At 46.6% G+C, this 27,196-nt stretch overlaps 10 protein-coding genes across 10 annotated transcripts; 7 read left to right on the forward strand and 3 right to left on the reverse strand.

The window, feature by feature from the left end:
- Positions 1-795: 795 nt before the first annotated feature.
- N7483_004265 (uncharacterized protein) lies at positions 796-5,458 on the forward strand (the record flags this gene model as incomplete). Its single annotated transcript, XM_057087702.1, has 7 exons — positions 796-884; positions 947-3,847; positions 3,909-4,113; positions 4,164-4,284; positions 4,373-4,602; positions 4,953-5,315; positions 5,372-5,458. The coding sequence occupies 7 exons, from the start codon at positions 796-798 to the stop codon at positions 5,456-5,458; spliced, it is 3,996 nt and encodes a 1,331-aa protein (XP_056947531.1).
- A 502-nt stretch (positions 5,459-5,960) lies between these two features.
- N7483_004266 (putative serine/threonine protein kinase) lies at positions 5,961-8,061 on the reverse strand (the record flags this gene model as incomplete). The annotated part of the gene is made up of 3 exons (XM_057087703.1): positions 5,961-6,048; positions 6,118-7,432; positions 7,500-8,061. The coding sequence occupies 3 exons, from the start codon at positions 8,059-8,061 to the stop codon at positions 5,961-5,963; spliced, it is 1,965 nt and encodes a 654-aa protein (XP_056947532.1).
- A 1,086-nt stretch (positions 8,062-9,147) lies between these two features.
- Positions 9,148-9,744, reverse strand: N7483_004267 (cupin domain-containing protein; the record flags this gene model as incomplete). The annotated part of the gene is made up of 3 exons (XM_057087704.1): positions 9,148-9,177; positions 9,356-9,587; positions 9,647-9,744. The coding sequence occupies 3 exons, from the start codon at positions 9,742-9,744 to the stop codon at positions 9,148-9,150; spliced, it is 360 nt and encodes a 119-aa protein (XP_056947533.1).
- Positions 9,745-11,888: 2,144 nt separating this feature from the next.
- N7483_004268 (uncharacterized protein) lies at positions 11,889-12,578 on the forward strand (the record flags this gene model as incomplete). The annotated part of the gene is made up of 1 exon (XM_057087705.1): positions 11,889-12,578. One exon carries the CDS (start codon positions 11,889-11,891, stop codon positions 12,576-12,578), a length of 690 nt encoding a protein of 229 aa, XP_056947534.1.
- Positions 12,579-13,226: 648 nt separating this feature from the next.
- Positions 13,227-14,708, forward strand: N7483_004269 (HET-domain-containing protein; the record flags this gene model as incomplete). Its single annotated transcript, XM_057087706.1, has 1 exon — positions 13,227-14,708. The coding sequence occupies one exon, from the start codon at positions 13,227-13,229 to the stop codon at positions 14,706-14,708; it is 1,482 nt and encodes a 493-aa protein (XP_056947535.1).
- Positions 14,709-15,231: 523 nt separating this feature from the next.
- N7483_004270 (tetratricopeptide repeat protein) lies at positions 15,232-17,518 on the forward strand (the record flags this gene model as incomplete). The annotated part of the gene is made up of 5 exons (XM_057087707.1): positions 15,232-15,935; positions 15,994-16,241; positions 16,320-16,698; positions 16,753-16,957; positions 17,012-17,518. The coding sequence occupies 5 exons, from the start codon at positions 15,232-15,234 to the stop codon at positions 17,516-17,518; spliced, it is 2,043 nt and encodes a 680-aa protein (XP_056947536.1).
- Positions 17,519-18,133: 615 nt separating this feature from the next.
- N7483_004271 (fungal specific transcription factor domain-containing protein) lies at positions 18,134-20,325 on the forward strand (the record flags this gene model as incomplete). Its single annotated transcript, XM_057087708.1, has 5 exons — positions 18,134-18,183; positions 18,244-18,653; positions 18,704-19,222; positions 19,277-19,661; positions 19,713-20,325. The coding sequence occupies 5 exons, from the start codon at positions 18,134-18,136 to the stop codon at positions 20,323-20,325; spliced, it is 1,977 nt and encodes a 658-aa protein (XP_056947537.1).
- A 633-nt stretch (positions 20,326-20,958) lies between these two features.
- On the reverse strand, positions 20,959-21,867 carry N7483_004272 (NAD-dependent epimerase/dehydratase family protein; the record flags this gene model as incomplete). The annotated part of the gene is made up of 1 exon (XM_057087709.1): positions 20,959-21,867. The coding sequence occupies one exon, from the start codon at positions 21,865-21,867 to the stop codon at positions 20,959-20,961; it is 909 nt and encodes a 302-aa protein (XP_056947538.1).
- Positions 21,868-22,708: 841 nt separating this feature from the next.
- Positions 22,709-24,779, forward strand: N7483_004273 (IlvD/Edd family dehydratase; the record flags this gene model as incomplete). Its single annotated transcript, XM_057087710.1, has 3 exons — positions 22,709-23,302; positions 23,361-23,515; positions 23,570-24,779. The coding sequence occupies 3 exons, from the start codon at positions 22,709-22,711 to the stop codon at positions 24,777-24,779; spliced, it is 1,959 nt and encodes a 652-aa protein (XP_056947539.1).
- A 694-nt stretch (positions 24,780-25,473) lies between these two features.
- N7483_004274 (NAD(P)/FAD-dependent oxidoreductase) lies at positions 25,474-26,727 on the forward strand (the record flags this gene model as incomplete). The annotated part of the gene is made up of 1 exon (XM_057087711.1): positions 25,474-26,727. One exon carries the CDS (start codon positions 25,474-25,476, stop codon positions 26,725-26,727), a length of 1,254 nt encoding a protein of 417 aa, XP_056947540.1.
- Between the last annotated feature and the right edge of the window lie 469 nt (positions 26,728-27,196).

A 27,196-nucleotide genomic window follows, 5' to 3' on the forward strand; every position in this document is an offset into this window, starting at 1 on the left:
ATGACTTTTATGAGAAGTGATGGAGGACGTGATTGAAGAATGTGTATGTGTGTTTTGTGTGTGTGTGTGTGTGTGTGTGTGTGTGTGTGTGTGTGTGTGTTTCTCATATGAAGGAGAGGGAATGTGATATCTACAACGCGTGGACCTGAAGCGGTATCAACAATTTCTCTACGAAGGAACTTTTAATATACTAGTAGAATGAGACATCAATCTCAATTCAGTTTTCCCAAGTCCAATCATAATAATCTTTGCCTGTGTACTCAGACTCAGAGCTGCACTCATCGGAGTACTAGTAGGTGCATTCATATGAAGGCATCTCGAGACGTACCATGACCGACCAAAAGTTTGAGCCCAGTCTAGGCACTAGAAGTTCCAAATCTATAGTTCATTAAGCTCCAATAAGAAGTGCACTTCCATGTTGGATATCGTCATTCCCTGAAGTTCAAGTTCCACATCGGGTCCATATAACATGACGTCACATTAAACGATGGACGACTGTAGTAAACCCACATTTGAAACCGGTTGGTTGAGATGTCGAAAGTCCCAGAAATTTTGACCCTTCAAATGTTGTAACTCAATTGAATCGGACGTCAGATCTCGGAATGCATAGGGGATAGTGGGTTATGACGTTATTACTTTTACTCCAGCTTTAAGCTCGCCTACCACCACCTGGCAGGTAGGCGTGCGATAACCTAAGAATTGAGATGATTTTCAAATTGCCTATTGCTACATATAAGACTAATTTATTCACTGTACCAATCATATTTCGCGAAAAAGCGCACATCTCACCGATTAATGACACCAAGTACGAGAGCTAGAGGCCGTGAAGGCCCGCGCAAGTATGCATACAATATCGACGCGGCCCGTGAGCGGGAGATGCACTTGTAAGTGATCAATTGTCTAAGATGATCATGCCAATTTGTATCTAACAAATGAAACCATTTAGGTACCTTCCTTATTGGGGATTTTCGCAATCAGAAAAGTTCGCACAGCAACCAGTTGGTCAACGACCAACTGCCTCGCGCGACAATGTGTTGACGGTATTTGCGCAACTCGCAAGTCTCAGGCTAGATACGAAATGCGCTCTCATATCTCTTTTCGATCGCACAACACAACACGTTGTGGCGGAATCAACGCAACACCTTGGCCTGCGCAGCGCGGCGAGTGGAGAGGGATCTGACTCGCTATGGCGCGGTGTGCAGCAGCTGCCCCGAGAAAACATACCAATGTGCAACCAGGCAATGAAAACTTTCATTAGTGAAGGAAGGTCCGAGTTCATAGTCTCGGACTTGTCCAAGGACCCGCGATTTCAGTCTGCTTCTTGCGTCGCTGGTGCCCCATTCCATCGGTTCTATATATCCGTCCCGATCCGATCGCCAGAGAACTATATTATTGGTAGCGTCGCAGTGCTTGATGATAAACCTCGGGAAGGACTCAGCAAGACAGATATGCAGTTGCTGATAGAGCTAAGCACGACGGTCATGGAGTATCTGCTTTCTCAGCGAGCCATGCGGGAAGAAAACCGCGAAGAGAAGATGGTCCGAGCCTTGGGATTATTTGTGCGCGGCAAATCAGACCTCAGCGAAGGAATGGACAATCAAGATATAACCGAGGAGGAGGAAAGCCGTGGTGGACTTGAGCATGTCAGCAAGAAGCTTGAAGACTTTCAAGTTTCAAATGAAAAAAAGGCGACGAGCGACCACCCTAACGATCGGGGTCGAGTTTCTGAACCTTCGGTTGACACCACAGCAGTCAAAAGCATTGAGCAGAGTAAAAGTCGATCACCTGTTCGCAAGTTCAAGGCAAATGAGAGCCAGCGTGAAGAGTCAGGAACTGATAAAGAGGAAAATGAACAACGACCTTCTCTCACGCCCACGACTGAGAGATTACAAAAATCGTTCGCCCCATCAAATGTTCAATCTGTCCTCAATAGGGCTTCATGTCTTATGAATCAGGCACTGGAAATAGAGGGCGCCATGTTCATTGATGCGAGTGTATATACTCGACGCCAGATGATTGGAGTTGACAATGGCACGAGCGATGATGCACAAAAAAATAAGGGCGAGCCGAATGAAGACCCTGAAGCGTTAAGTATTGATGAAGATATTCATGGTCCTAAAAGCTTGGTCCTGGGCTACTCAACATCATCCGCTGCTGCTAGGAGCGATAGCAACCAAGAAAGTCATTACGTCCCTTTACCCGGTGCCTTTGTGAACCGTCTGATCGATCAATATCCGCGAGGCAAAATCTTCCACATCGAAAAAGACGGCAGCATTGCATTGAGTTACGAAGGACTAGCAACCGAAGTTAGCCAAACGTACCTCGGCAAAGAAAATGAAGTCAAGCCAGGTTCTCCCAAGGAAGAAGAGTATCGGCAAGAGACGATGGAGATCAAGTATTTCCACAAAATCCTACCTGAGGCTCGCTGTCTTGCTATCTACCCCGTCTGGGATTTTCATCGCGGTCGATGGTTCACGGTGAACCTGACTTGGACGAATGATCCTGGTCGTGTGTTATCGGAGCCAAAGGATCTTACGTACATGGCAGCATTCAGTAATACCGTGATGGCTGAGGTGTCTCGAATGGATATTGAGGCGGCTGATCGGGCGAAAGGAGATTTCATCTCTTCGATCTCTCATGAGTTGCGATCTCCTCTACATGGTGCCCTTGGAACTATAGAGCTTCTCCAGGAGACAGCCAGGAGCTACACCCAACAGGGCCTGATTGATACTGTCCATAGTTGTGGACGTACCCTGTTGGACACCTTGAATCATCTTCTGGATTATGCAAGGATCAACACTCTCACGGCATCTCGAGCCTCAGCAGACAATTCCACTGAGCCGAATGGGAAGGGAACATCCGGTTTTCATCCGAAGCTTGCTGTGCCAGGTCTTGAGCAAGACGAGGACCTTGGTTCATTGGTACAAGAAGTTGTGGAGGGTCTGCTAGCTGGTGCGACTTTCAACAGTCGAGAGAACGGTACATCCAGAGACACCACAAAGAACAATGATAGACGATCTTCAGCGACCGATGACAACAGAAATCAGATGATGACGATCATAGACATTGAATGGCAAGATAACTGGCACTACTCTGTATATGCAGGTGCGTGGCGCCGAGTGGTGATGAATCTTTTCGGGAATGCCCTCAAATACACGCGGACGGGCTATATCCGGCTTTTCATGAGGAAGGATATTATGACTGTCAAGGGAAATGAGAATGTACCAGCCGTGCATATCACGATCAGCGACTCGGGACGCGGCATGTCTCAAGACTTCCTACTTCACAACCTCTACATCCCCTTCCTTCAAGAAGATACACAATCACCTGGTCTCGGTGTGGGACTTCATCTGGTGCACCAGATTGTTAAGTCTCTGGATGGCCAAATTCAATTTGACAGTGAGGTTGACCGAGGTACAAGTGTGGATGTCTATATTCCCATGACAGGATCGCAGCCTCCAATTAATCAACCAACCCCGGACCACAAATTGAGACAGGAGTTAAAGGGCAAGAGTGTCTCATTTTTCACCAAGAGCTTCCAACGGGGAGACCTTGGTATTCGGGAAGACGTTTTTGATAACATTCGTTTTAGTCTGGGTCGAATGGTCAGCGACTGGTTCGGACTTGAAGTGATGAGTTCCGATGAGCTCGGTCAACGAACGGCTGACTTCTTGATTGTGACGGAGCACGAATACCGGACTATGGCACATGCTTCCGCTGAATCCGACGTGCGAAGCTCCATTGAGTCAAATAGCGCATATCCACTTATTGTTCTGAGTTCTCAGGCCAGTAATTGGAAGCTCGTAAAAGAGAACAATCGCGATCGTGCGATCTTTTTGTCACAGCCGTATGTCCTCCTGAGTCTAACAGTTTCAACCTTGCGCATCAAATAGCTAACTGGTATTCAGTGTGAGTCCCAAGACGCTAGCAATAGTGTTCGAGCATTGTTTGCATCCTCAGAGGATCGAGGAAGACCTCAATGTTGCCCCATCCATAGAAAAAGCACGATCAATGTCTGAAAGCTCGGACAAGAATAACGGTGTTGTACAACAAGCGACCGAGGAATCTGAGAAGAGAGTTCTTCTCGTCGAAGATAACCCGGTTAATTTGAAGGTTAGTGGAATTTTTACTTCTGCTAACGGAGCAGCAAACATTCTAACAAGAAGTATGGTCAGATCATCGAGACGTGCGTGAAGAATGCCGGGTTCGCCTACAAAACAGCAACGAATGGGCTCGAAGCCTTAGAAAAATTCAAGAAGGAGAGATTCGACGTTATTGTCATGGGTGAGTCAAATTAGACTTAGAGATCTCAAATTCAGATTACGCCTACGACATCTGGAAACTTGAAGTTTTGCTGATAATATCATGACAGATATTTCCATGCCACATATGGACGGCTTAACTGCCACACGAGAGATGAGACACTTTGAAAAATCCCATAAACTGAACCCAGCATATCTCATTATTCTCACAGCTGTTCTGTCCTCAGAAAAGCAAGGAGAAGCACAGATCAGCGGCGTTGATGAATTCTTAACGAAACCTACACCACTGAAGCACTTGAGTCAGTTGCTGCACAGCCTACCGCACCTGGGCAACCGAGATGTAAATGTATAACTTGAGATGTATTATAGCTTACGATAGACGTACGAGAACACGATTTCATCAATGATTCAAATTCCAAGTCCTTCAAATGTTAGTAATATAATGTAGAATCCACAATGACTTCAAGTTTCAACATTGAAGTAACCTGATTGGGACCCCGGCACATGACATCATCCGCAAGCTCCAACTCACCTTGACTCAACTGAACATTCATCCTCTGACACCACCACAAACCACACACTCCAACCAATTCATTCAAATAACACATCATAATGTTTCGCTTTGTACGAACGACTCAAGCCCGATCCAGAAATTCTCATTAAGAACATTAACATCTAACAATCCCTCAGAGCAAAACCCTCGACCCAATCACCCTCTTCCACTCCCCCAGCCTGGCAAGCAGTACTCGCACCCTAAACATCCTCAAACAAGCCTCCATCAACGCTAGCGAAACCGCCACAGAAGACCAGGCTAGCGACCACTCCTCGCACGCGAAGCAGCAGCGCGGCGAGTTTGAGCTAGAGGTTACCACCAACGCGCCTACGTCGGATCAGCTGCGCAGTATCCTGGATTACATCTCTCCTGTTTCGGGACTTGGTGGACAGGGCGATAAGGCGACTTATGGAGTTGCGGAGCTCGTGAAGGGAGCTCGGGATGCGGAGGATGCTATTAAGAGGTTTAAGGAGGACCAGGGTTCCTTTGTTAGACCTGTGGTATGTTTACCCTGGAGATAAACTTGTCGAAGTTTGAGTTACTAACTGGAATCTAGACTGTTGATTGGGTGAATGGTCGCGCTGTTATTGGAGACCATGAGTCTGAGATTTTGAAGATGGTGCGCAAGTTGCCTAGTAACTAAGCGGCTTAATATCTTGGTGATATTCCCGTCTTGATTGAGAGCTTAAGTTAGCTCTTTATCTACTCCACATCTACTTGGAAGTATAGTGGGCGATTTGATGGATGACCCAGTGCGGGTCCAGGGTTTAGAATGTATCAATGTATCATACTATGTTATTGATTCCACTCCAACCAATACAAATAAACTACAGGAATTCTGGACTTAAAACAGCACATGTTCTTGGTGAAAAAGTAGGGAACCTAACGATACTCTTATTTAGAGTTCTAAAACCTAATCAAGCTTGAATTTCGGACAAAAGCGCACATGGTAATAAACAAACAGGAGAAGAAATGCGCCATTAAAACTCATACTCATACCATACGCGGACGTCTGCCCGGGGCACCATGAAATCAAGATCCAGCTTGGCTTCGACGCGGCCTCCAGTGGACGGGAGAAGAGAAGAGATACAAAACAAAATAAGAGAGGAGATGAGTATCTGCCACCTCCACACTCCGTCATCAGATCAAAACATCGTTCCAAAGGTGCCGTCCGTTGCAATGGCTTTGCGAGGAGAGCTGCGGCCAGAGTTGTCTACAGCTGGCTTACGGTGACTAGAGACTTGTTAGTTTGTGAAGACGAGATAGAGGTAGCTATGAAAGTTCATGGCAGAGATTACATACCGGAAGGTGAATCCAACAAATAGACCCTTGCCCATCTTATCATCCCGATCAGCCATTTCCTCCAATGCTCGTTGTTTGTCGTGAACCTCCTTGTACTTGGCCATATCGGCTTCATTGCTAAAATCATCGAAATACCCAGCATCGGTTTCGGAATCCAGCTCCGGCACAAAAGGCGCACGTTGCTCCCGTAGATTATTGAAGTCGACTTCGGCGAAATAGTCATGTGCGTGGATCTCCTGAATATTCTTAAACCGCTGCTCCTTCGCCGCAACCAGCTTGGTAATCAAATCCCATGTGCGTCGTGAGAGGAAATAGTTCGGATCCTCGTAGACCGGCTTACGAAGCACCTTCTGCCAGCGCTTGAGATTCTGCCATGTCTCATCAACAGTCGCACCCGCAAACGGTGGGTATCCAGCGAGTGCTTCGAAAAGCATACAGCCTAGACTCCAGTAGTCGACTGTGAAATCATACTGCTCTCCCTTCAGCACCTCGGGTGCCATGTAATCGGGGGATCCAACAATAGACTTGGCGTAATTGACTTCTCGTTCGCGAAGAGTTCGGTACCCTTGTCGTCGTTCGGCCATTGTGCGCTGTTCCATGGGTCGACCGAACGGAACGGGGGTGTTACCCACTTCTTCCAACTTCACGCGCATCGACTCGATTTTACCAGGACTCAACATACCCGCCGCGAGACCAAAGTCGGTCAGTTTCACATGACCTGTGGAATCGATGAGGAAGTTCTCGGGCTTGAGATCACGGTGAATGTAGCCGAGGATATGCAGAGCATCGATACAGCTGAACATCTCGGCGATGTAGAATCGAGCATGGCGATTATGCAATACACCCGTGTTATTCAATAGAGTACGGAAATCTCCACCGGGCACGTATTCCATCGCCAAATAAATCTGGTCATCGTCCTGGAACGCATAAAACAGCTTGACAAGCCACTCGCTCTTAGCAGCGGTGAGAATATCGCGCTCGGTCAGGATATGTCGAATCTCGTCCAGCTTAAACAGCAACTTCTTGCTCATGACTTTCAATGCACACACTTCACGGGTATCCTTCTTCTGGGCGAGGTACACCTGTCCATATCCACCCTGGCCGACCTGCGTCAGGATTTGGAAGTCATGTTGGCGCAGACGAGTACGACGCTTGCGCAGATGCGCCCGTTCGCGACCCAAATACTTCAGGAGCGCGGGTTCGTATTCTTCGGCGGGGGTAACGGGAGGTTCAGGGTGTGCGGCTTTGAATTGAGCGTGACGGGTTTGGCGATTGTGGACGTAACTAAGGAGGTCGAAATAATGGTCGAGGAAATCTGGTTCACAATTAGAGAGGATACCCAATTGTGGGGCGATCTTTGGTTCCAAGGTTTTGAGACATACAGAGCTGAGTCACGTTCGTCAGGCGTTTTACCCGGGGTTGTTGTAGTTTCTCCATCTCCTCCGCTGTCAGCCCCCGCAACTGCACCTGGCGCCTGGTAGTATCGCTTTCGCGCGCCGTCTGATACGGTTCATGGCGCGACAATGCAGCAGCTGTGGGATTGGGGCCTAAGTCCTTGGGGATACGGGTGGGAGGGGTGTTTTCCTTGTTTGACTTGCGCGTCGGGCTGGTTGGGCGCTGATGAATCACGCTCTCGTTAAAATCTTCAATATTGCTCTTGTCGGCTGTGAACATAGGATGGTTGAAATGATTGTATGTTGATTTTGAGGGGGAGGTTGGCGTAAGTTTCATAGCTTTATCGAAGACATTTGGCAAGTCCAACGCGCCAGGCGGCGCCCGCGACTTGCTCGGACTTCCTTGAGGAGTCTGTGAGGGACTTGTAAAACCATTTCCAGATGGTGTCGAGGGACGATCAAATGAATCATTCCCAGATCGCGTATGTAGCAATGGAGGAGGGTTAGGAAGACGGAGACCTAAACGGTCATCACCAATGTCGACGGCCATTTTTTGGGGGGGGGGGATTTGGAAGTAGATGATGGGGAAGAGGAAGAGGAGCGATAGAGGGGTTTCTAAGTGGTTCCCCCCTTGATAAGGAACTAATACCGAACAACGGGAAACAAGAAATCGAAATGCGCAATTCAAGGGATCTAGGAACCTTGAAGATCCACCGATCGAATTGGATCTTGGTTTTTTTTCTTTGTTTAAATTAAATTTTCTATTTTAAAATTTTGATTTTGATTTTATTTGATTTTCTCCCAAGGAAATGAAGTGTTATACCCATTATACCCACTTTTGATCTCTTAAGTGGTCTTCTTAGGCTGTAACCCCCCTATATAGTTGCCCTAGCAACTTTCCTCTCACGTCATTCAGGATGTGCACAGCCCACTATGATTCTCAAACGAACAACTTCGGAGTACACATTGTATGTGGAATTGGTTCTTCGTGGCTTTCACGCTAGTCAGCTGAAGCTGAATGGAGCTCCACTAGGGATCGGACTTCAAGTTGTGCGCCCTGCAGGTCATTTCCGGGGATCGCCTCCAAACACCCTGTTACAGGCTCATAGTCCTTCAAAACACCCCCGCTCTTTCTTTCAAGGCTGATGGGACTCGGAGCTGAAACTTAGTGTTCCTTGTCATCGCTAGTGAGATCAATAGTCTCGGCCATAATCTCATTATACTCCTAATGTATGCATGTACTCCATACTTCCTAATAAATCTCCGAGAGGGGTACTCTGTACAGCTCAGTACTTATAAGATGGATTTTATCAAGGGGGAACTTGAATTATTATTTTCTATGCATCTTCCGTGCTTCGAGTATCAAGAATTGAACTCGTAGTTCAAGCTGAAAATACGAACCTTGGAAACGCGATCGCAAGGGAGTAACTCTCCACTTCACTCCACCACCGGGTAATCAAACTACCGTATTAGGAATAAACAGTGGGGGTATCAGTTTTCTATCCATGGATCTACTGTTAGGCACGGGAAGGAAATTATATCCATCGATATGATGATATGATGATTTGATTTGATCCGGCGTTTATTCATGAATATTTTGCTGGTTTCTTGTACCTGGCGCTAGAAGATGTCATATTCATGCTGCTCCCTCGGCGCGTTGACCCGTCTATGGACCCAGTTAGCGCTAAGCTTCTGAAAAAAAAAATAAAAATAAAAATAAAAAATAAAAAATCAAAGACAGAAAAAAACAAAAAATACACGAAGGGATATTCACATGATAAAAACTCAAATCAATTGGGGAAATTTTTGAATGCAAGGGCATTCGAGTTCCGATTTACACTCACATAAAATGCCAGTCCATAATCCGGGGTCGTAAAGGTAATTGTAGAACCCTTGGGGAAATGGAATACATCCCCAGGACCAGCAATCACTTTTTGACCTGTCTCATCGGAAATTTCAAACTGTCCTTCCAGAATAATCTTCATCTCCTCGTAGGTATAAGTGTACACGAGCGGAGTACCCTTCTCTAGCCGGTAAAACCCACACGAGAGGGGCTTGTCGGGGACTTCCTTGTGACTATTGAATATTAGTACAAGCTCGAGTAAAGTGGCAGGTGTGTAGTAGATGTCGCCTACTTGGAACAGATGTCGCCCAAGTACGCATTCTCGTTGGCAATAAGCGGGGGCTTAAACGTGGACTGGGCCTTGGCGTGATAGGTAAATGCGAGCGGCATGGCGAATGTTATGGGTAATTTGCGAGATGATGGTATTATCTGCACGATGGATAAGGTTGAGAAAGAAGGACGAATTGAAGCTACCTCTTTTTGAGGACCCGATCTCTTTTATATCCAGATGTTCCCATGGAGGAAAGTCCAGGACGTGGGGTCATTGGTTGATGAACAAGTAGAGAGCAGCTTGCTGCAAACCTTGGAGTTGAACAAACTCGGAATCGTTGTCCAGACTAGGCAAATACCTAGAGAATTGATTGATAGCAAACTGTAGCATGGTGAGGGGTTCTATCCTCGGATCCGAGTGAGGGGATAGTTTGAAAGCTTTCCAGAGACTTGAATAAGCAGTATGTTGTCGAAGCTCAATAAACTTGCTTCAAGTTCCATGACTGTTGATGAATAGAAGAGACCAAAACCACAATACACAAGCTCTCGCGCAAAGATAATTCCTGATCAGTCAAGGTGTTCTTTCTCTTAAAGCCATATGTGCTCGTATAGTTCAAAGGCTGTGTAGGGGAGACTGGGCAGGACTTCTTTTCCCAATCGCGTTAGTCAACCTTATCTTCATCACCCGTGGACCTTGGAGTCAATGAATCCATTACTCCAGAACCACATAGTTAGTTAGTGAATCCAGCTTATGCAACTAACACTTCTTTCCCAAAGACAACAAAATCATCTCCTATAGTGGGAGGAGAGTGATTTGAATGGCGTTGGAACTGTTTCAGCCTATCAAAAATCAACCAGCGCTCAAGAAATTTGGCCTAAGGCCTTCAAAAAACAATGCAGGGCAAAGCTATTAATTGATACGAAAAAGCAGATGGCTCATGGAGTTCCATTCCCATCTTCTTACCACCAAGGCAAATCACTACGCCGCCCCCAAAGATCAAGTCACATCAAAGGTCTTCACAGTGACTCAAATGTGTTAGACCTACATGGAATTCATCCGCCATTCCAGAGACGAAATCTTTCAAGTTGTTGATGAATGCAAAATGGATCCCACTGAGTGAATCTTTGGACAAAATGGAGCGACTTCAAGTGACCAGTCTTGGTTTCAGTCATGGACGGCTCTAATGTCCCATCCTAATGTTGGCTTCCAACTTGAAATTAGCAGGAGACTCTCAGCTTACATTCTCAACGGAAAATATGTGATTAGGTACTGCCAATGAGAAAGCTATCTACGTGATCAGGTCATGAAAGCAAATATTCTTGGCGTTGCATCCACCGCAACCTCCAGGGCTTTGGTACAAACAACGACTAAGCACTGGCGGGCCACATCATGGCCGTCCAAATTGAAAAAAGAACCACCTACGTACTGGGTTTTTCCTGGCGCATCTCGATTTCCCTTTCCGTATTAGTGCTTACCCTTTCATCGATTTTGCTCAGTGAGTAGATCTGAGCACGAAGTGCCCAGGTGATCGCCCAGGCACCCGGCCCGGAGGCGGATCAGTGAGCCCCATGTACATAAGCCTTGCTCATGTTCAGGCTTCAGCTGGGCACCTGGCAGTGAGCCAACTAGTATCTAATTTCAAGTACAGCTGAGTACCAGTGGGCGGCAAGTCATGTTCTCCATCTCCCCCTGTTGTCGTATAGTTATGCTAGGGGCACTATTACATGTAAAGTAGTAAACTATATAGGTAGAGAGCATGCATTCTTGGGTGTATTTCAATTCAAGATTTAGGATCAGCACTTGGGCTGCCTGATAGTTTTCAAACCAATCGCAACACAAGATAGGCACATAAGCCTATGCGGCTGTAGCCTGTGGGGCTTAAGGTGCGGGGTCCAACTTGAACCATGCCATCTTTATCTATGTAGTAGTAGCGCCCCGCAACCTTGAGGTTCCATGAGTTCAGAATCTCAAGAAATGAATGTTGACCGACTAGATGTCCGCGCTGAATCGACCTCTAATACCAGCAAAGCCCCAACATCTTAGGGCACCTCCAGCCCAGGGGTATATACGGGAACACGCTTCTCAAAGTAGTCTTGTTGACCATGAAAGTGAACCTGTGGTGTCTGACTCACCTACAGGTGAAGAGTCTCTTACAGTACTCCAGCGATCTTCCATTTCTATCAGAAACCCCGCTTTGGAAGATACTATTATCAACACGAATCTACATGGGAATTCAATTTTCAGCCGGGCCACAAACTTGAGGATGCCCTTTACCTTAAAACCACCCCAGATACCCATAATCATCAAAGCCAGCGGACGTGTCAAAGATGGCTTCAAAGATGTCATTCGCAAGATTCAACCTCCTAAGGCCTTCATTCAAACCAACGACGATTTCAACGACGTGATTAATAAGTCGTTTATGAAGGACGGTCTATGCTCCAAGTGTCGATCACTACCCATTGAGTCCTGTTACGATGAATTAGCCAATGACACAGATGCAGAGGAAGTTCATTGGACTACGACATTGTCTCGAATCATATTTCACTCAGATTGGTGTCGAATGTGCCGGTTGTTGCTCTCCATGCTTACCCGTCCAGAGTATGACCCTTTAAAGCACCCTGAGGTCGCTCGGTATCTTCAGGAATCAGTCCAGGGAATGTCGATGTTGGATTGGGCGGACCAGGGTTGGAGATTCACCGACGTCAACTGGCCATTTGGACGAAGCGATTATCGTCACGATGGTGCGACATACATGCTTGGCCCCGCGCGGGAGGTATTTAAGGAAGTTGTCACACCAACGATGATAACAACAGTACTCATGGGTACTGTTTTGAATGGCATGCGAGCCCAGCAAAATCGACCCCAAATAAAGTATCCTAGTCTGAATAACGGTACGTATCAGGAAGGATTGAAAAAGAGAATGAAAAAAGGAATGGAGGCAGCAACAAAGTAGCCTCTGAGCTGCGATCTTGAGGTCTCGATTCTGTCAAGCAGACATTCCGAGTTTCCAGGCTTGGTTTTTGCAACCCTCGTTGGCTTTTGAAACCGCCCAGGTGGAGATCCACAGGTACTGAGTCACTTTCGTCTTCGCGTCACCCACCCAAAAATGGATCAAAACCCCGCTACATGGAGGCCTCTATCATACGGCAGACTGCTTGACAAAAATTGGATTGACATATCTATTGTAAGACAGTGGTTGGCTCACTGTGAGCAGGATCATGGAAAACACTGTAAAGAGCACGACTGGGGCATTGTTACGCAGCGTCCGCAGTTCTTGCGTGTTATTGATGTCAACAGGCTTTGCCTTGTTCAGCCTCAAGATCCAAAGAACTGCCGTTTTCTGGCATTGTCATATGTCTGGGGTTGTGCAAACAAAACCACACTTACCTACAGGAATCAAGCTGCGATGATGCAGTTTCAAGGTCTCGGAAAAGTACTCGATATTCTTCCACGAACTATTGTCGATGCGATGGAGGTTGTTAAGGCCCTGGGTGAAAGGTACTTATGGGTGCATTCTCTGGTAGTTGTCTGCCTTTCTCAAATTCTCAAAGCTCTATTTTGGATACACTTATGTGGATACTAAATTTCTCCGTAGTGTATAATGCAAGATGACACCACGGAAGCACGAGAGCAGATTGCCACAATGGACCGAGTTTATGGGAGTGCATTGTTGACCATTGTCGCAGCCCAAGGTAATAATGCTAACAGTGGACCCCGAGGAGTCCAGAGAAACGAATTTTGCACCCAAAACCCAAGTTTGCTACGCGAAATAATACAAAATTCAGCTGAAATAAAAGATGGGGCACATATCATCGCACCTTTTGATTCTACTCAGCATCTATCATGGACAACCTGGAATTCTCGAGCATGGACTTTCCAAGAAAAGCTCATGTCGAAAAGACTTCTCGTATTCGCTGGCGATGAGACTGTCTGGTATTGTCGGAGGATGACATGCAGAGAAGATATGCGAACCGAAGATTCTGGATGCGTCACTGAGCCTCTCGAGTCGCTTTCCCTGAAATCCCAGTATTTTGGTATCGATATTGATAAAAACTGGGTTGACGGAAGTTTGGAAGTGGATCGACATGGAAGAACGCGTGTCGTTCGCTCTGGAACATTTGCCGCGTATGAAAAAGCCATTGAAAGCTATACATCACGCCAAAGTACATACAAATCGGATGTTATTAGGGCCCTGCATGGCCTGCTCCACGTTTTTCAATTGAGTTTTAAATCAGAATTCATCGCCGGACTGCCAAACTGCATACTCGATGTCGCTCTATTGTGGAGACCAACACAGCGATTGAAGAGATGTGAAGGATTTCCCTCTTGGTCCTGGGCTGGCTGGGAGGGCCAAGTCACGTACAACAAGCCAATGAAAATTGAAAGAGACGATGCAGGTCGGCTCAAATCCGCCAAGAAAGCAGAATTTGGTGAAGAAGGTATCCAGTCATCACTTCGATGGCACATTTACAGCGAGTCTTGCTCCCAGCTACACCGTGTGAATGGTCATGGCTGGGGCATCCCGCTTCTAGGTGATCTCCCACTGGAATGGGAGGCAAGTCCCTACTTTGCGAGCCATCAAAACGGTCACACAAAATTGAATCAACCACTTAATCTCTCTGATCTGACGTCCTCGCAGCTCCGGTATTTCTCAAAGAGCGAAGTGCCACACCTGGTATTTGTTACAAGCTGTGTTGACACATTTCAACTCGGAGACTCCATCCGTCAACGTAGTGATTTGGAGAGACTTAATTCAAACGTACCATCAACATTGACTGGGCACAGAGCACTGCGATTTTCAATTACAGATTCAGAGATGCAGTGGATCGGCAGCGTTCTTCTCGACGGCGAGGGACCAGAATGGATTTATAGAGGACAACATGCATTTATTCTCATTTCGGAGGCTCAGTACTTTGGCCTCGACCAGGAAAAGCTTGATGTTGGGGAATTCCCTAATTATTCGATCATGCTGGTGGAACATAATAGTGAAACGGGAGTCTCGACCAGGCTGGGTCTGGGAAGGGTGAAGAAGACAGCTTGGATGATGGCCAATCCAGTACTCAAAACTATCGTCCTTGGTTGAGAAATACTGATTATATTTCAACTTCATTTTGCAAGAAAGCCTTCCATTATCATCAATCAATTGATTTTTTTTCGAACAGTATATAGAGGCAGTCGAAGAAGGTAGCTATTATTATAGTGGATGGAGCATCTTTGTTTTACGAGAAGAACATTTGAAATACTATCATAATAACTTGCACATGTGAGCTTATTGGGACACTATCCTACTAGAAGAGTAGTTGCAATGAATTTGTATCAGGAAGCTTAGGATCGAGCGCCCTCATTAGTAGCGGCGGTAAGTGAAATAGTAGATATGCCTCACCCGACTGGAAAAATCCAGTACGTAGAGCTACCTGGGTGCCATACCACAACGACTCATCTTTTTCTCAAGCCCAACCCAGTGCCTGCTTAAACGTTTGCTCAAACATTAATTCACTCAACTCGGCATCTTCCATTATTTATTATCCTACTCCCAACTCCTCTTCCTCTCATCCCCATCATCAAAATCCATCACATCTATCAAAATCAGCACCAGCACCAACACCATGGATGTTCATGATGTTTCTACTGGCCCTGAGTATGTCAAAGTGCTCCGAATCCAGCAGGAAGACCTTCGAAAGGCCAAGGACAGAAGGGGCCAACCAATTCCCCGTCAGCCTTCCGTGGAGCGTCTCGAAGGCTTCTCGAAGGCTTCTACATGCGCGCCCTGCAAGACGTACAGCGCTCGCGATCCGATTCACAGCCTAAGAAAAAGAACAGTCATCATACCAAAGGCCTACCCTACTAGCACCATACCATTGGCTGAGCTTCGAAAAGTCTTGCTTGCGGACCTGACCCTGGAGAGACATCACCGTGGGTCATACGTTGTGTTGATTGTGGCTTCTCTTCCCGACGACCCGACCCTTGAGAAAGATAGCCACAAATCCGCCATCCGTGCTGTTGGATGCGATGAGACAGATAACGCCATAATCTTGAACCTACGATATCGGGTCAATAGATTCCTTCAGAGACCTGCCGGGCGCAGAGTTGTGCTCCTTATCAAGGAGCCGTATATTACAGCAGCGGAGAATGGGGCTCCTGAGATCCGAGTTGATCATATCTCGGACGCCTTGTTGCCGCCGCCATATGGTGAACTGGTTCCTCCATGCTGGAGACTTCCCATACCTGAAGAGGCACAAACCTTTTCGGGCTGGAAGAACTTTACGGAAACGATTTGCGGCCCGACGGCGCCTTTTTATGCCATTCAGATGTAAGAATCCTCTAAACAACATATATTTTTCAAAAATAACAAACTAACAACCTTATAGGTGGTCCAAGCTTGTTGATCTTGCTGGGGAGAATGCAGACCTGAAAGCAAACTGCAAATTTGGCCGAGCGGGCATGTTGATGAGCAACGGTCAATTTGACGCTGCTCTGTGTGACTTAGAGGACTTGTCGTCATTGCCGGAACTAGCACCCCGGGCTCTAACTTGGATGAGCATCCTACTGCAGGAGCTTCGGAGATTTCGAGAATTTCACGACACAGTCACAAAGATTGCTACTCTTCTTCCGGAGAGTGCGGCTGCCCAAAATGCGCTTAATCACTCCAATACACTTTTTGCGGAGGAGGAATACGGCTGATACAAGTTTAAAGAGCTCCAAGCCAGAGTTGAGGATGGCAAATACATCCAAACCTGCGCCACCCATGTTGGTCCTGTGTCTGTTCGCACTGCGCCCTCTTCCGGAAGAGGGTTGTTCACAAATAAGTCGGTCAAAGCAGGCGACCTTCTTTTTTGCGAGAAAGCATTTGTATACGCATGTCATACCCCGGCAAAATCGACTCCTCAGCCTTCTATCCTGGTCAATCCAGAGCATGGGATTGTAACCATAGGAACCCAGCCATATCTCAATTCGAGCATTGCTGAAACGGTTACCATGTCGTCCTGTCATTGGTCGAAGATCAGAGATCTTCATCACGGCAACTACGATCATATTCAGATGGCAAACGGGGGAGTTCATCCCGTTGTCGATATGTGAGTCTACCCGAGTTAGTCATTTGAGTTGCACACAACACTAACATATTATAGATTCCTGATTGAGCGCATCATCGCCTTGAACTGTTTCGGTTGTCCCAAATCCTCATACCATGTCTACAAGAGCCTCCCTCCCAAACATCGACCTGAAGAGACTGACGCGAATTACGAGGATTGCGGTCTTTGGTCCTTGGCTGCTACGATCAACCATTCATGTGATAGCAACGCCCACCGCGCATTTATCGGAGATATGATGATTGTTCGTGCTGCATGAGATATGCCGGAAAACACCGAGATTACCTTCTGGTACAAGTCACCAATGACCCCAGTTAGTTTGAATAAGCAAATGGATCTTAAGCACTGGGGCTTCAAGTACACCTGCGTTATCTGCCAAGATGCCCTCAATACACCTGCCGGAATGTCTGAGAAACGAAAGGGGCAAGGAATCAGCTTCCAGAGACTCCTTTCCGAGCCCAAGATCAATCTGGCTCAAGCCGAAAGCATTATTGCTCAGCTTCGAGGAACATACACGTCGCCTGCAGCTGAAGCTCCCCGCCTGAGCCTCTGGAGTCAATACTTGACTCTTGCAAATGCTCATGAAGCGGAAAAGAATCATGAAAAGGTTATTGAGTTTTCTTTGAAGGCTTTGGAGTCGCTTGGATACATTATCAATGTCGAAGACAACCGAGACTCTAAGCAAGAGACTCTTGTCATGACAAAGTGGGGACTTGTCGTGGATAGTGTTGTTTCGTGCTGGATGACTCTGTCCCGAGCCTACAAACATCTGAGATCCAACCTGGCTGATCAAGCTAAGCAGTAGGACAAAATTTCCTACAAAATCTGTGCGGGCGAGGATCAGACATTCACTTCTGTTTACCCTGACTAGGTGGACTCGCCGGCTGGTGAAAACGTCTTCTCTTCCGAGTCTTTAATTGTTGCGTTCAGAGATCTGAAAATTGAGAGAAAATTAAAATGGAAATCCCAAGAAAATTTTTCTGAGTACTTTGAAATTAATTTTTGTTTTATTATCCCAACACACGGTCTTCGTCTCTTCGTATACATCGAGTTAATTGCGGCATTGGTGGAAAAGGGAAAGCTAACCGGAACAGACCGCACTGTGGAGCCGAACAGAGATTCTGCCATCTTCAACTTACAAGTTACAACATGTCACTATGATTAGACCTGGAAATTGCTACCTTTTCAGACCTTAAAAGGCATACGAGAGCCGATGTGAGTGCTCTATCATTTACAAGGCCATTTACAAGGGCGATAAACCTGCAATATGCCCCTCCGAAAGACCCGAGCAGTAGCGGCTTGTGTCTTTTGTCGGGAAAAGAAGGTAAGCCAGCACCGTCAAGCTCAAGAAAAAGGAGGTAATTGACGTCCTCTTCAATAGCTTAAGTGCGATGCTCAAAAACCGACATGTGGTAATTGCATGACCAAGGGTGTCGATTGTCAACAGGGTTCTATCCGACATAAGCCACGGTCAGTATTGTCTCCTACCGAGACCCACCAGAAGAGTTACACCATCTAACCTAATGTTAGACCAACGAATCGTCGCATAGCCCAATTGGAGCGTGAAAATGCACTGCTGCGTCGACAGGGGGCTTCCGTGCCAGATAGGAGTCCCATGGACGACGAGCCATCCATGATATCTACAGATGCTTCTTTCATGTCTATCAGTCCTAGTCAAGATCGGAGAAATAGTTCGATGCCTTGCGATGTCAGCTCGTCGCCAATTGACCGTCCTACTGTATTAAGCAACGGTTCTCATCCCGAAGCTCCGGACAGCGATCCCCGCAGAAGGGCAACCTCACTGTACCATGGTCCAACCAGTGCAGTTTACGATGAGACCGCCAACTCAAGAAATAGTGAAGAAAATACGGGATTCCCCAGTTACCCTATCAATGAAGCATGGACTAGAAGTCAATTATTTGCGGAAACAGCTAGGCAAAGTATTAATCAATCTCAAATCCTTCAATTGAAATTCCACTAATTAGAACAGGGCAATTGGAGCTTCTAGAGTTCTCCGCTGGGAAGCTTGACTTCGATGGTGTGGATCCCGAGATTGGTATGCATCTGCTATCGATTTATTGGTGTCGTCAGCTGTATACAGCTCAGATCATCTACCGGCCAGCCTTCATGCGAGACATGGCTTGCGACGGACCATACTTTTCCAAACTTCTTCTTAATGCTATATTTTTTACGGTTTCGAAGCACTGTTCACGACCTGAGCTTCGATCAGACCCTGATGACATTACTACCACCGGGTGGAGTTTTCGCCAGCGATTTTCAGAGCTCTTACGCGACAACTTCGATAAGAGCAATATTACGACATTGCAAGCACTTCTTATCATGTCAAATTCTCTCTTCTCCAGATGTGATGAACGAAGTATTTCGTGGCTGTATGCAGGAAACGCATTCAATATGATCATTGACCTTGGCCTTCACGTGCTTCCTTCTCCAGAGAAAATGTCTGCTGAAGATCTTGAGATCCGAAAACGCGTTTTGTGGGGTGCATACTGTGAGTCCATTGAAGAAATCCCGACCGATCGCTGAATCTCACTTACAAAATTAGCTATCGACAAAATCCAATGTCTCTACCAAGGAAGACCACCACTCCTCCGGTACATGAATTTCAAAGCATCGCTAAACTTCTTGGATGAGTATGACGAGCTCGATCCCTTCCAGGGAATAACATATGCTCCAGTAAAACAACAAGCAGCTATACCATCTCTCAATGTATCCTTGTTGACTAAGCTGTGTGAACTATCAATCATCATTGATCGAATCCTGTGCGAATTATACTCCGAGTCTCAACAAATGAGCCTAAGTCAAAGCGAGGTCATTTCCAATGAGATCAACTCCGAGCTGGGAAGCTGGCGCAAAAATCTTCCACCGCAGCTAGACTACATTTGCCATCCGACGGAAGCCGCTCTTCTACCCCAAGCTCTCTGTCTTCTGTACGTGTGCTCAGCAGCTCATTATGGACCATTTACTAATACATGTAATAGCGCTCTTTTTAACGTGCTACTGATTCTCTCCCAACGACGTCTATTCACTGGTAGCTACCAAGCCGACACCCCAGGAACCGCCCACGAATCCGTCAACATATGCACAACAGCCGCAAACCAAATTGTCCAAATCCTCCGCGACTACACGCTACATTTTTCAATAGGAAGTGCGCCATACATGCTTTCCTATGCGACATATATCAGCGCAACGATTCATGCCAGGATAGTCGCGCAGAAGGGAAGGAACTCCAGTTCGTTCCAGTCCCTGCTTCTCTGTCGACACATCCTCAAAGAGCATGAGAGATTATACGCAGCAGCCGGGAAAGCCAGAGCAAATCTGAACAGACTCATCGCTAATCTAAACATTCGCATCCTCGACGATGATAAATACACACTAGCATCGTGCATGGAGGGAAACAGTGCTAGTAGAAATGACCTCCTATCCGAAGAGTCCATTCCAACACTGGATGCATCAAGTCTTGCTCCGCAAAATCTGGAGTTACATTCCGCACAGCTAAACTTGGAACTGTCGGACCTTGATCTCGAGGCAATTGCTCAAGGGTTTCGACTTGAAGGGGAATTGGATTATCTCATGCGCCCATCTGGGTTCTAAAATTGTACCCTTGTGACATAGCTTGGAGAATCAATTGACTGCGGATATGCAGTCTCACCCAATCGGATGCTCTCATTCCGGGATTTCAGTATGGAGTGGAGTCTCGCACCAATAACCTCGCCACCGAGTAAATACCAGCCCCCGGGAATTTGAATTGAGAGGCAATGAATAATTTGGAACTTTAATACCACTTGAAAGTTTCAAGAGAGTATCTCCGGCGAAAATCATTGCTGCAATAAAGATGCATATTCTGGTAGGCACAACATCGATGCGACCGGGTAATATGATTTTAACATCTAACAAGACAATAGGTAGCGAATGACGATGGGCCCCCCAGATGCAAGTTCATCATCATATGTTCATTCTCTCGAGGTCGCGCTAGAATCAACTGGCCACGTTGTATCAGTACATAGTTCTGCCCAACCAGCAACGCTCATGGATTGGCAAAGCACATTTCATCGACCAGGCTGACATTAAACTCAAGTGTCACACCTTTCAAAATGTTACAAGCGAATTTCATGCATTCGTCAGGTTATGCAGGAGAGATCAGATTAGCCTAACGGGATGCCAGATGATGCTAACAAATTATAGACAGATCTTAGAAAACTGAACATGTGATACACTATCTCTCAATCATTCATAATACCGCTGCCAAGGATGATTCTGACGGAACCCAAGCAACTCCCTGATCTTTTTGTTTGGAATAGGAGCTTCCCTCGGTCCTATATCCCTCGTGAATGGCGTATTTGGGCACACCCTCTTCAGGAACTCCGTAGTAGAAGACTCATAATTCGTGATTTCATCATTCACGGCATTGAATACCTGAAATCCAAGTCCAGCCTTATGAACCGCTAGGTCACAAATCTGTCCCAGATCTCGCGTATCGGTATACGACCAGCCATGCACAGCCCATTCTTCAGGCTTCTTGACATATGAATCAAACATCTCCTCCTTGTACTCCTCCGGTGCAACGATTCGCCCAATACGGAGGACATAGATATCAGATCCATATCTTCGGGCGAAACCACGTGCGACACGCTCACCACACAATTTCGTAAGTGCATACGTATCCATTGGATTAACATCAACATCCTCATCAACAGGGAAAGAAGGATACTCGATATCTCCTTCTGCGTATGCAATTCCATAAACAGAAACCGAGCTAGCCAGGATAATCTTCTTAATTCCTAGCCGAGAAGCAGCTTCGATCACATTGTACTGGCCCGTAGTGTTACAGCGAAACGTCTCGGTATCAGGAACCAACATGTTCCGCGCATATGAAGCAAGGTGAATCACAGCATCTGGTACCAGACCTAGTGGTTCACGGAATGGTTCTGTAAGGTGGAAATGGGATCCAAATGCGCTGTACACTTGGCCTGCGTCGGTTAAATCGACGCGCATTGTGTGCACTCGCTCGCTGAGAGGAGCGGGCAGAGGGACTAGATCCAGATTGAGGATGTCATGGCCTTGATCGAGGAGGTATGTGATTATATGTTGACCAGCTTTGCCGGAGCCACCGGTTACAATGATGCTTTTTCCCATTTGTAGGTTGTATGAGGAGTTGAAGTATTCCAAGGTTGGCACTGATACTGACACTGGCACTTGAATAGGAGTAAGATGATAATAGGAAGATCAAGGTCCGAGGGTATTTTGGAGGGGTATGGGGTTGTCGAAATATGTGGCCCAATCACTGATTGTTAATATTTAAACAGTATATCGGCAATTCTGATGATGACGTTCCGGGGTACTTGATAATGCAGTGGGGTAGAGATCCGGGGGATGAGTTTCCGAGTTCAAGATGACAATGGCTCCGGGTGACATGGACAAGGCTTTAGCCGAGGATATGTGGAGTACGTAGTCTGTAGGAGCATTGAAGATGATGAGAACGAGAATGAGTGAAAGTATGACTGAGTTATAGAGATGAAAGTACTTACAAAGACCCATGTAGCATTGGAAGTAACTCTCCGAATAGGCTCGGATTTGAAGCGAAACAGCGATTGTCGGACAGAATACTGTACTCGTATTACACAAACCATACTTTTAATTAACATTTGAATATCCATTCAAAAGAATTCGATCTTGACCAAGGCATATCAAGTGCTTCAAAGTGAAGTTCACCTGGGCAGGAATGACTCCCGGAGAATGAGTTCCCGGGATGACACATTGACCCCCAATAACCGGAAACTCAACACTCGGAACCGAACAACATTGACTCCACCAACTTGGAAATCCAAAGCGGAACGTTGGTTCATATAGCGGGGCTCCCAATGGGAACCTCACAATCCGATCGGAAAAAGAATGTACAAAACCAGCACAGGACCCTTAATATCCCTGTGCAACATCTACCCCAGAAAGAGAACGACAACCTTGGATACCTTGGAAAATGTCGTGTTCATCCAAAAAATCCTGTGAAGGTTGCGTCTGCAGCGACAAGAAAGATGCAGCACCCGTCCAAATTGAAGACTGTCTCGAAGAGCTCAAGGCACTACGCAGAAGAAACCAAGAGCTCGAGACAAGACTAAGTCTCGCAGCTGAGAATGGCTCTAAGGCAATTATTCGTCAACCGGGTCGAACACTTCGTTCATCAGCATGGTTTGACTGCCGCAGTGATCCTGGCATGACGGCCATCTACATGGAGCGATATTTTAATTTTGGAATCACGCGCGAGGAGCTTATGTCTGGTAAACCGATGATTGGAATCGCGCAGACAGGTTCAGATATTGCTCCTTGTAATCGACACCATATTGAATTGTCGAAGCGCGTTCGTGAAGGTATTCGCACGGCGGGTGGTATTGCTTTTGAATTTCCGACGCATCCTATTCAAGAAACCTCGAGACGACCTACTGCTACTTTGGATCGCAATTTGGCGTATCTGAGTCTCGTTGAAGTTTTGACGGGATACTTCCTGGATGGAGTTGTGCTCTTAACTGGTTGTGATAAGACGACGCCGGCTTGTTTGATGGCTGCGGCTACTGTGGTGAGCTTTATCCAAGTTTGAGAATTATATTGTGAGATGATTGCTAAAGATTTTTCAGAATATTCCTGCGATTTGTTTAAATGTTGGACCTATGTTGAATGGGTATTCCGAGGGTGCATTAACGGGTGCGGGCTCAGTTCTATGGAAGGGACGAGAGATGTATGCCACCGGAGAAATCGATGATGGAGAGTTTATGGACTACATTTCCAGAGGGTGAGTAAAAATGCCAGAAATATTCATCCAAATTTCATATCTAATAATCTACAGAACTCCATCTGTTGGCCACTGCAACACAATGGGAACAGCATCAACAATGAACGCCCTCGCAGAGGCTCTCGGTATGGCATTACCCGGATCAGCTGCGATTCCCGCTGCCTACCGACACAGAGGGCAATGCGCCTATGAAACAGGCAAGCAAATCGTGGAGATGGTGGAATCCGACCGTAAGCCCAGCGACCTGATGACCCGTGAAGCATTCGAGAATGCCATCGTAGCGAATGCCGCGTTTGGTGGCAGCACCAACGCTCCGATTCATCTTCTCGCCATAGCGCAGCACATGGGAGTCGAACTCTCCATGGATGACTGGGACAATTTAGGATCTCATATCCCTCTCTTGTTGAACATGATGCCATCAGGCGAGTACCTTGGTGAGGAGTACTTCCGTGCAGGAGGTCTCCCAGCTATCATGGCTGAGTTACTAGATGTTGGGAAGATCCACGGCGATGTCTTGACATGTAATGGAAAGACAATGGCGCAAAACGTGCGCGGAAAGCATTCGTGGGACCGACGAGTGATTCGTCCTTATGATGACCCCTTGATGAAGGATGCCGGGTTCATTCATTTGAAGGGAACACTCTTTGATTCTGCGATTATGAAGACCTGTGTGATCTCACCCGCATTCCGGGAGCGATATCTCTCGAACCCCGAAGACCCGATGGCCTTTGAAGGATCCGTGATGGTCTTTGATGGCCCTGAAGATTACCACAGTCGCCTGGAACACCTACCTGAGATCGACGATAAGACCATCTTAGTTATGCGTGGCGTCGGTCCATTGGGTTATCCCGGTGCAGCAGAGGTGGTGAACATGCATCCCCCAGGCCGACTTCTAAAGCAAGGTGTCGATGCCCTATTCTGTATTGGAGACGGGCGACAATCCGGAACCTCGGCGAGCCCCTCTATTCTCAACGCCAGCCCGGAGGCTGCAGCGGGTGGAAACCTAGCTATTATCCGCGACGGCGATAAGTTACGCATTGACTTGCCGAAGCGACGAGTCGATATTCTCATCAGTGATGAAGAACTTCAACAAAGGAGGCAGGAAATGCTCTCGAAGGAATACCCGCTTGTCCCGAGTGGTACCCCATGGCAAGAAATCTTCCGTCAGGAGACAGATCAGCTCTCTAATGGAATGGTGCTACGAAAGGCTGTTAAATATCAGCGTCTTGCGCAACAAAATGAAGCTCCGCGACATAATCATTAATTGTCTGTCAGGCAGACAGTGGCAGTACATATACTATTTTTGAATATAGGATCTCAAATACCAAATTCATACAAATACTGAAACTATTGCTGTCTCTTAACCTTGAAAATTGCGACCTAGACCAACTTGATGTCACAATTTCAATACTGGACCTGGACCCTGCTAGTCCTGGAGCCTGAGTTCACCCAAGGTAAGGCCAGCATGAACCCTTGAAACATCTCGCGCCAAGTTGCTGAGTCGATTCTCAGTAATCAATAGAAGTATTGTCCGACCTCCGTGTCTCAATATTTAAATATTCCAATTTGCAGATTTTATCAATTTTATCACTTTATTTATCCCCGATTTCTGACTTGCATTCAAGATCGCACCAATCATGAACATCTATAGTGGATGCGCTCGGCGCTTCGGGGTTCCGTTGTCGCGAGCTTAAGCCGAGACTTGACAGGGATACACAGTATCGTTAACTATGATTGGTGAATAATAGGGAAAAAAGAAAGAGAATGTGAATACAAGAGTAGAGAATAGTAACTTATCTTTTCTCGTATCGGGTGGCGTCTTACAGCTCCAAGTTTCTTTTAGGGGCGAGATTATTCTACTCCAAGGTTACGTGACTAAAATACCAGTATAAAGACTTCCTACCCAAAGAATTTATTTTTCTCCATCTTTTCTTTTTCTCTTTTTTCCAGATCCCAAAATGGAATCAAAGGCTCCTACCAAATCTATCGTTATTCTGGGTGGCTCGTACGGTGGTATCTCTACAGCTCATTACCTCCTCAAACATGCTATCCCCAAGCTCCCTACTCCTCAGGACTACCGGATTGTTCTAGTCAGCGCCTCAAATGAGATCCTCTGTCGCCCCGCATGTCCCCGCGCATTGATCTCAGATGATCTCCTCCCACAAGAAAAGCTCTTCGTCTCTATCCCCAGTGTCTTTGAACAATACCCCAGTCAAAACATCCAGTTCGAGCACGCGACTGCTGAAAAAGTCGACCATGAAAGCCGTACTGTTCTCATTCGCTCTGCTGAAGATGGATCAGAGAAAGTCCTCGAGTACTATGCTCTCGTTATCGCAACTGGTGCATCAACCACTTCTCCACTACTCAGTCTAAACAAAGATTCTACATTCATCCGCTCACAGTGGTCTCTCTTCCGTGAGAAAATGAAGACTGCCAAATCCATCGTTATCGCAGGTGGTGGACCCGCTGGTATTGAGACCGCTGGTGAACTGGGTGAATACCTAAACGGTCAGGCTGGATGGTTCTCGTGTAAACAGGAGAATCCTAAGGTTCGAATTACTGTCGTTACCTCAGCTGCACAGATCCTGCCTGTGCTTCGATCCAGTATTGCCGAGAAGGCGGAGGGGTACTTGGCTCGTGTTGGTGTGACAGTCATTAAGAATACGAAAGTCACCTCCGTGTCACCTTCGGAATCAGGCACTGAGATTACACTTGCGACCGATACGAAGGTCACCTTGTCAGATGGACAAGAACTTGACGCCGATATTTACATTCCTGCCATGGGCATGACGCCGAATACAGCATTCCTGGATGCCACACTACTTACAGGAGATGGACGGGTGGATACTAATGCGACAACGCTGAGAGTTGATAATGCTGGTATCCGTGTCTACGCTGTTGGTGATGTTGGTTCTTACGCGAAACCGGCCGTGCATGCTATTTTGAATGCTATCCCTGTTCTTGGCGCTAATATCAAGCGCGATTTACTCCTTGGTGCCGGGACCGATGAGGCTTCTTTGGGTCCGGATCGGGAATACAAGGAGGATACGCGGGAGACGCAGATGGTGCCGATTGGTCGGAGTAAGGGGGTGGGTGCTGCGATGGGATTCCAATTGCCTAGCTTCTTGATCTGGGCGATCAAGGGTCGGGATTATTGGCTCTGGACAACTGGTGGCCTTTGGAGTGGAAAGCAGTGGAATAAGGAGTCGTGAGTTTGTTGCGTCGGGCTATTGTTTAATGAGGAACATGGAATGGGCAGTATCGGAATGATGAAATCCTTGTTCAGTGTTTTTGCTCGAGGATTGCTGAGACTGTATCTGTTGGGATGTAATATATGGCATGCTGATGCATGAATACCTGAGCTGATAGAATGGTAGTCAGATAATTAATCATTGCGTTCAAGTTTCAAGAAAGCAACCAGTTTTGGTGAAAACATTATTCTGACAAGATCAAATATTGAAAATCCTTGACGCCGCGCTGGGTTGAGCTCCTACAGTTAAACCAGAGAAAAATCAAAATAGAACTCAAGGAGAGACAAAGGAAACCAGTCGTTAGTCGTGAAATTATATGTTAAATGGTTGACTTTTGCCTCGTGCCTCGGGGTTGCCATTACTAGTAGCGAGGCTGAGGTATGAACCATAAATTAGACTCATTGAAAACAAAGATTGTCACCCAAGGAAA

Source organism: Penicillium malachiteum, assembly GCF_028827825.1.
Source record: "Penicillium malachiteum strain IBT 17515 chromosome Unknown utg000002l:1.0-8849297.0:1.0-8852440.0, whole genome shotgun sequence".
In the NCBI taxonomy this organism is placed as follows: domain Eukaryota; kingdom Fungi; phylum Ascomycota; class Eurotiomycetes; order Eurotiales; family Aspergillaceae; genus Penicillium; species Penicillium malachiteum.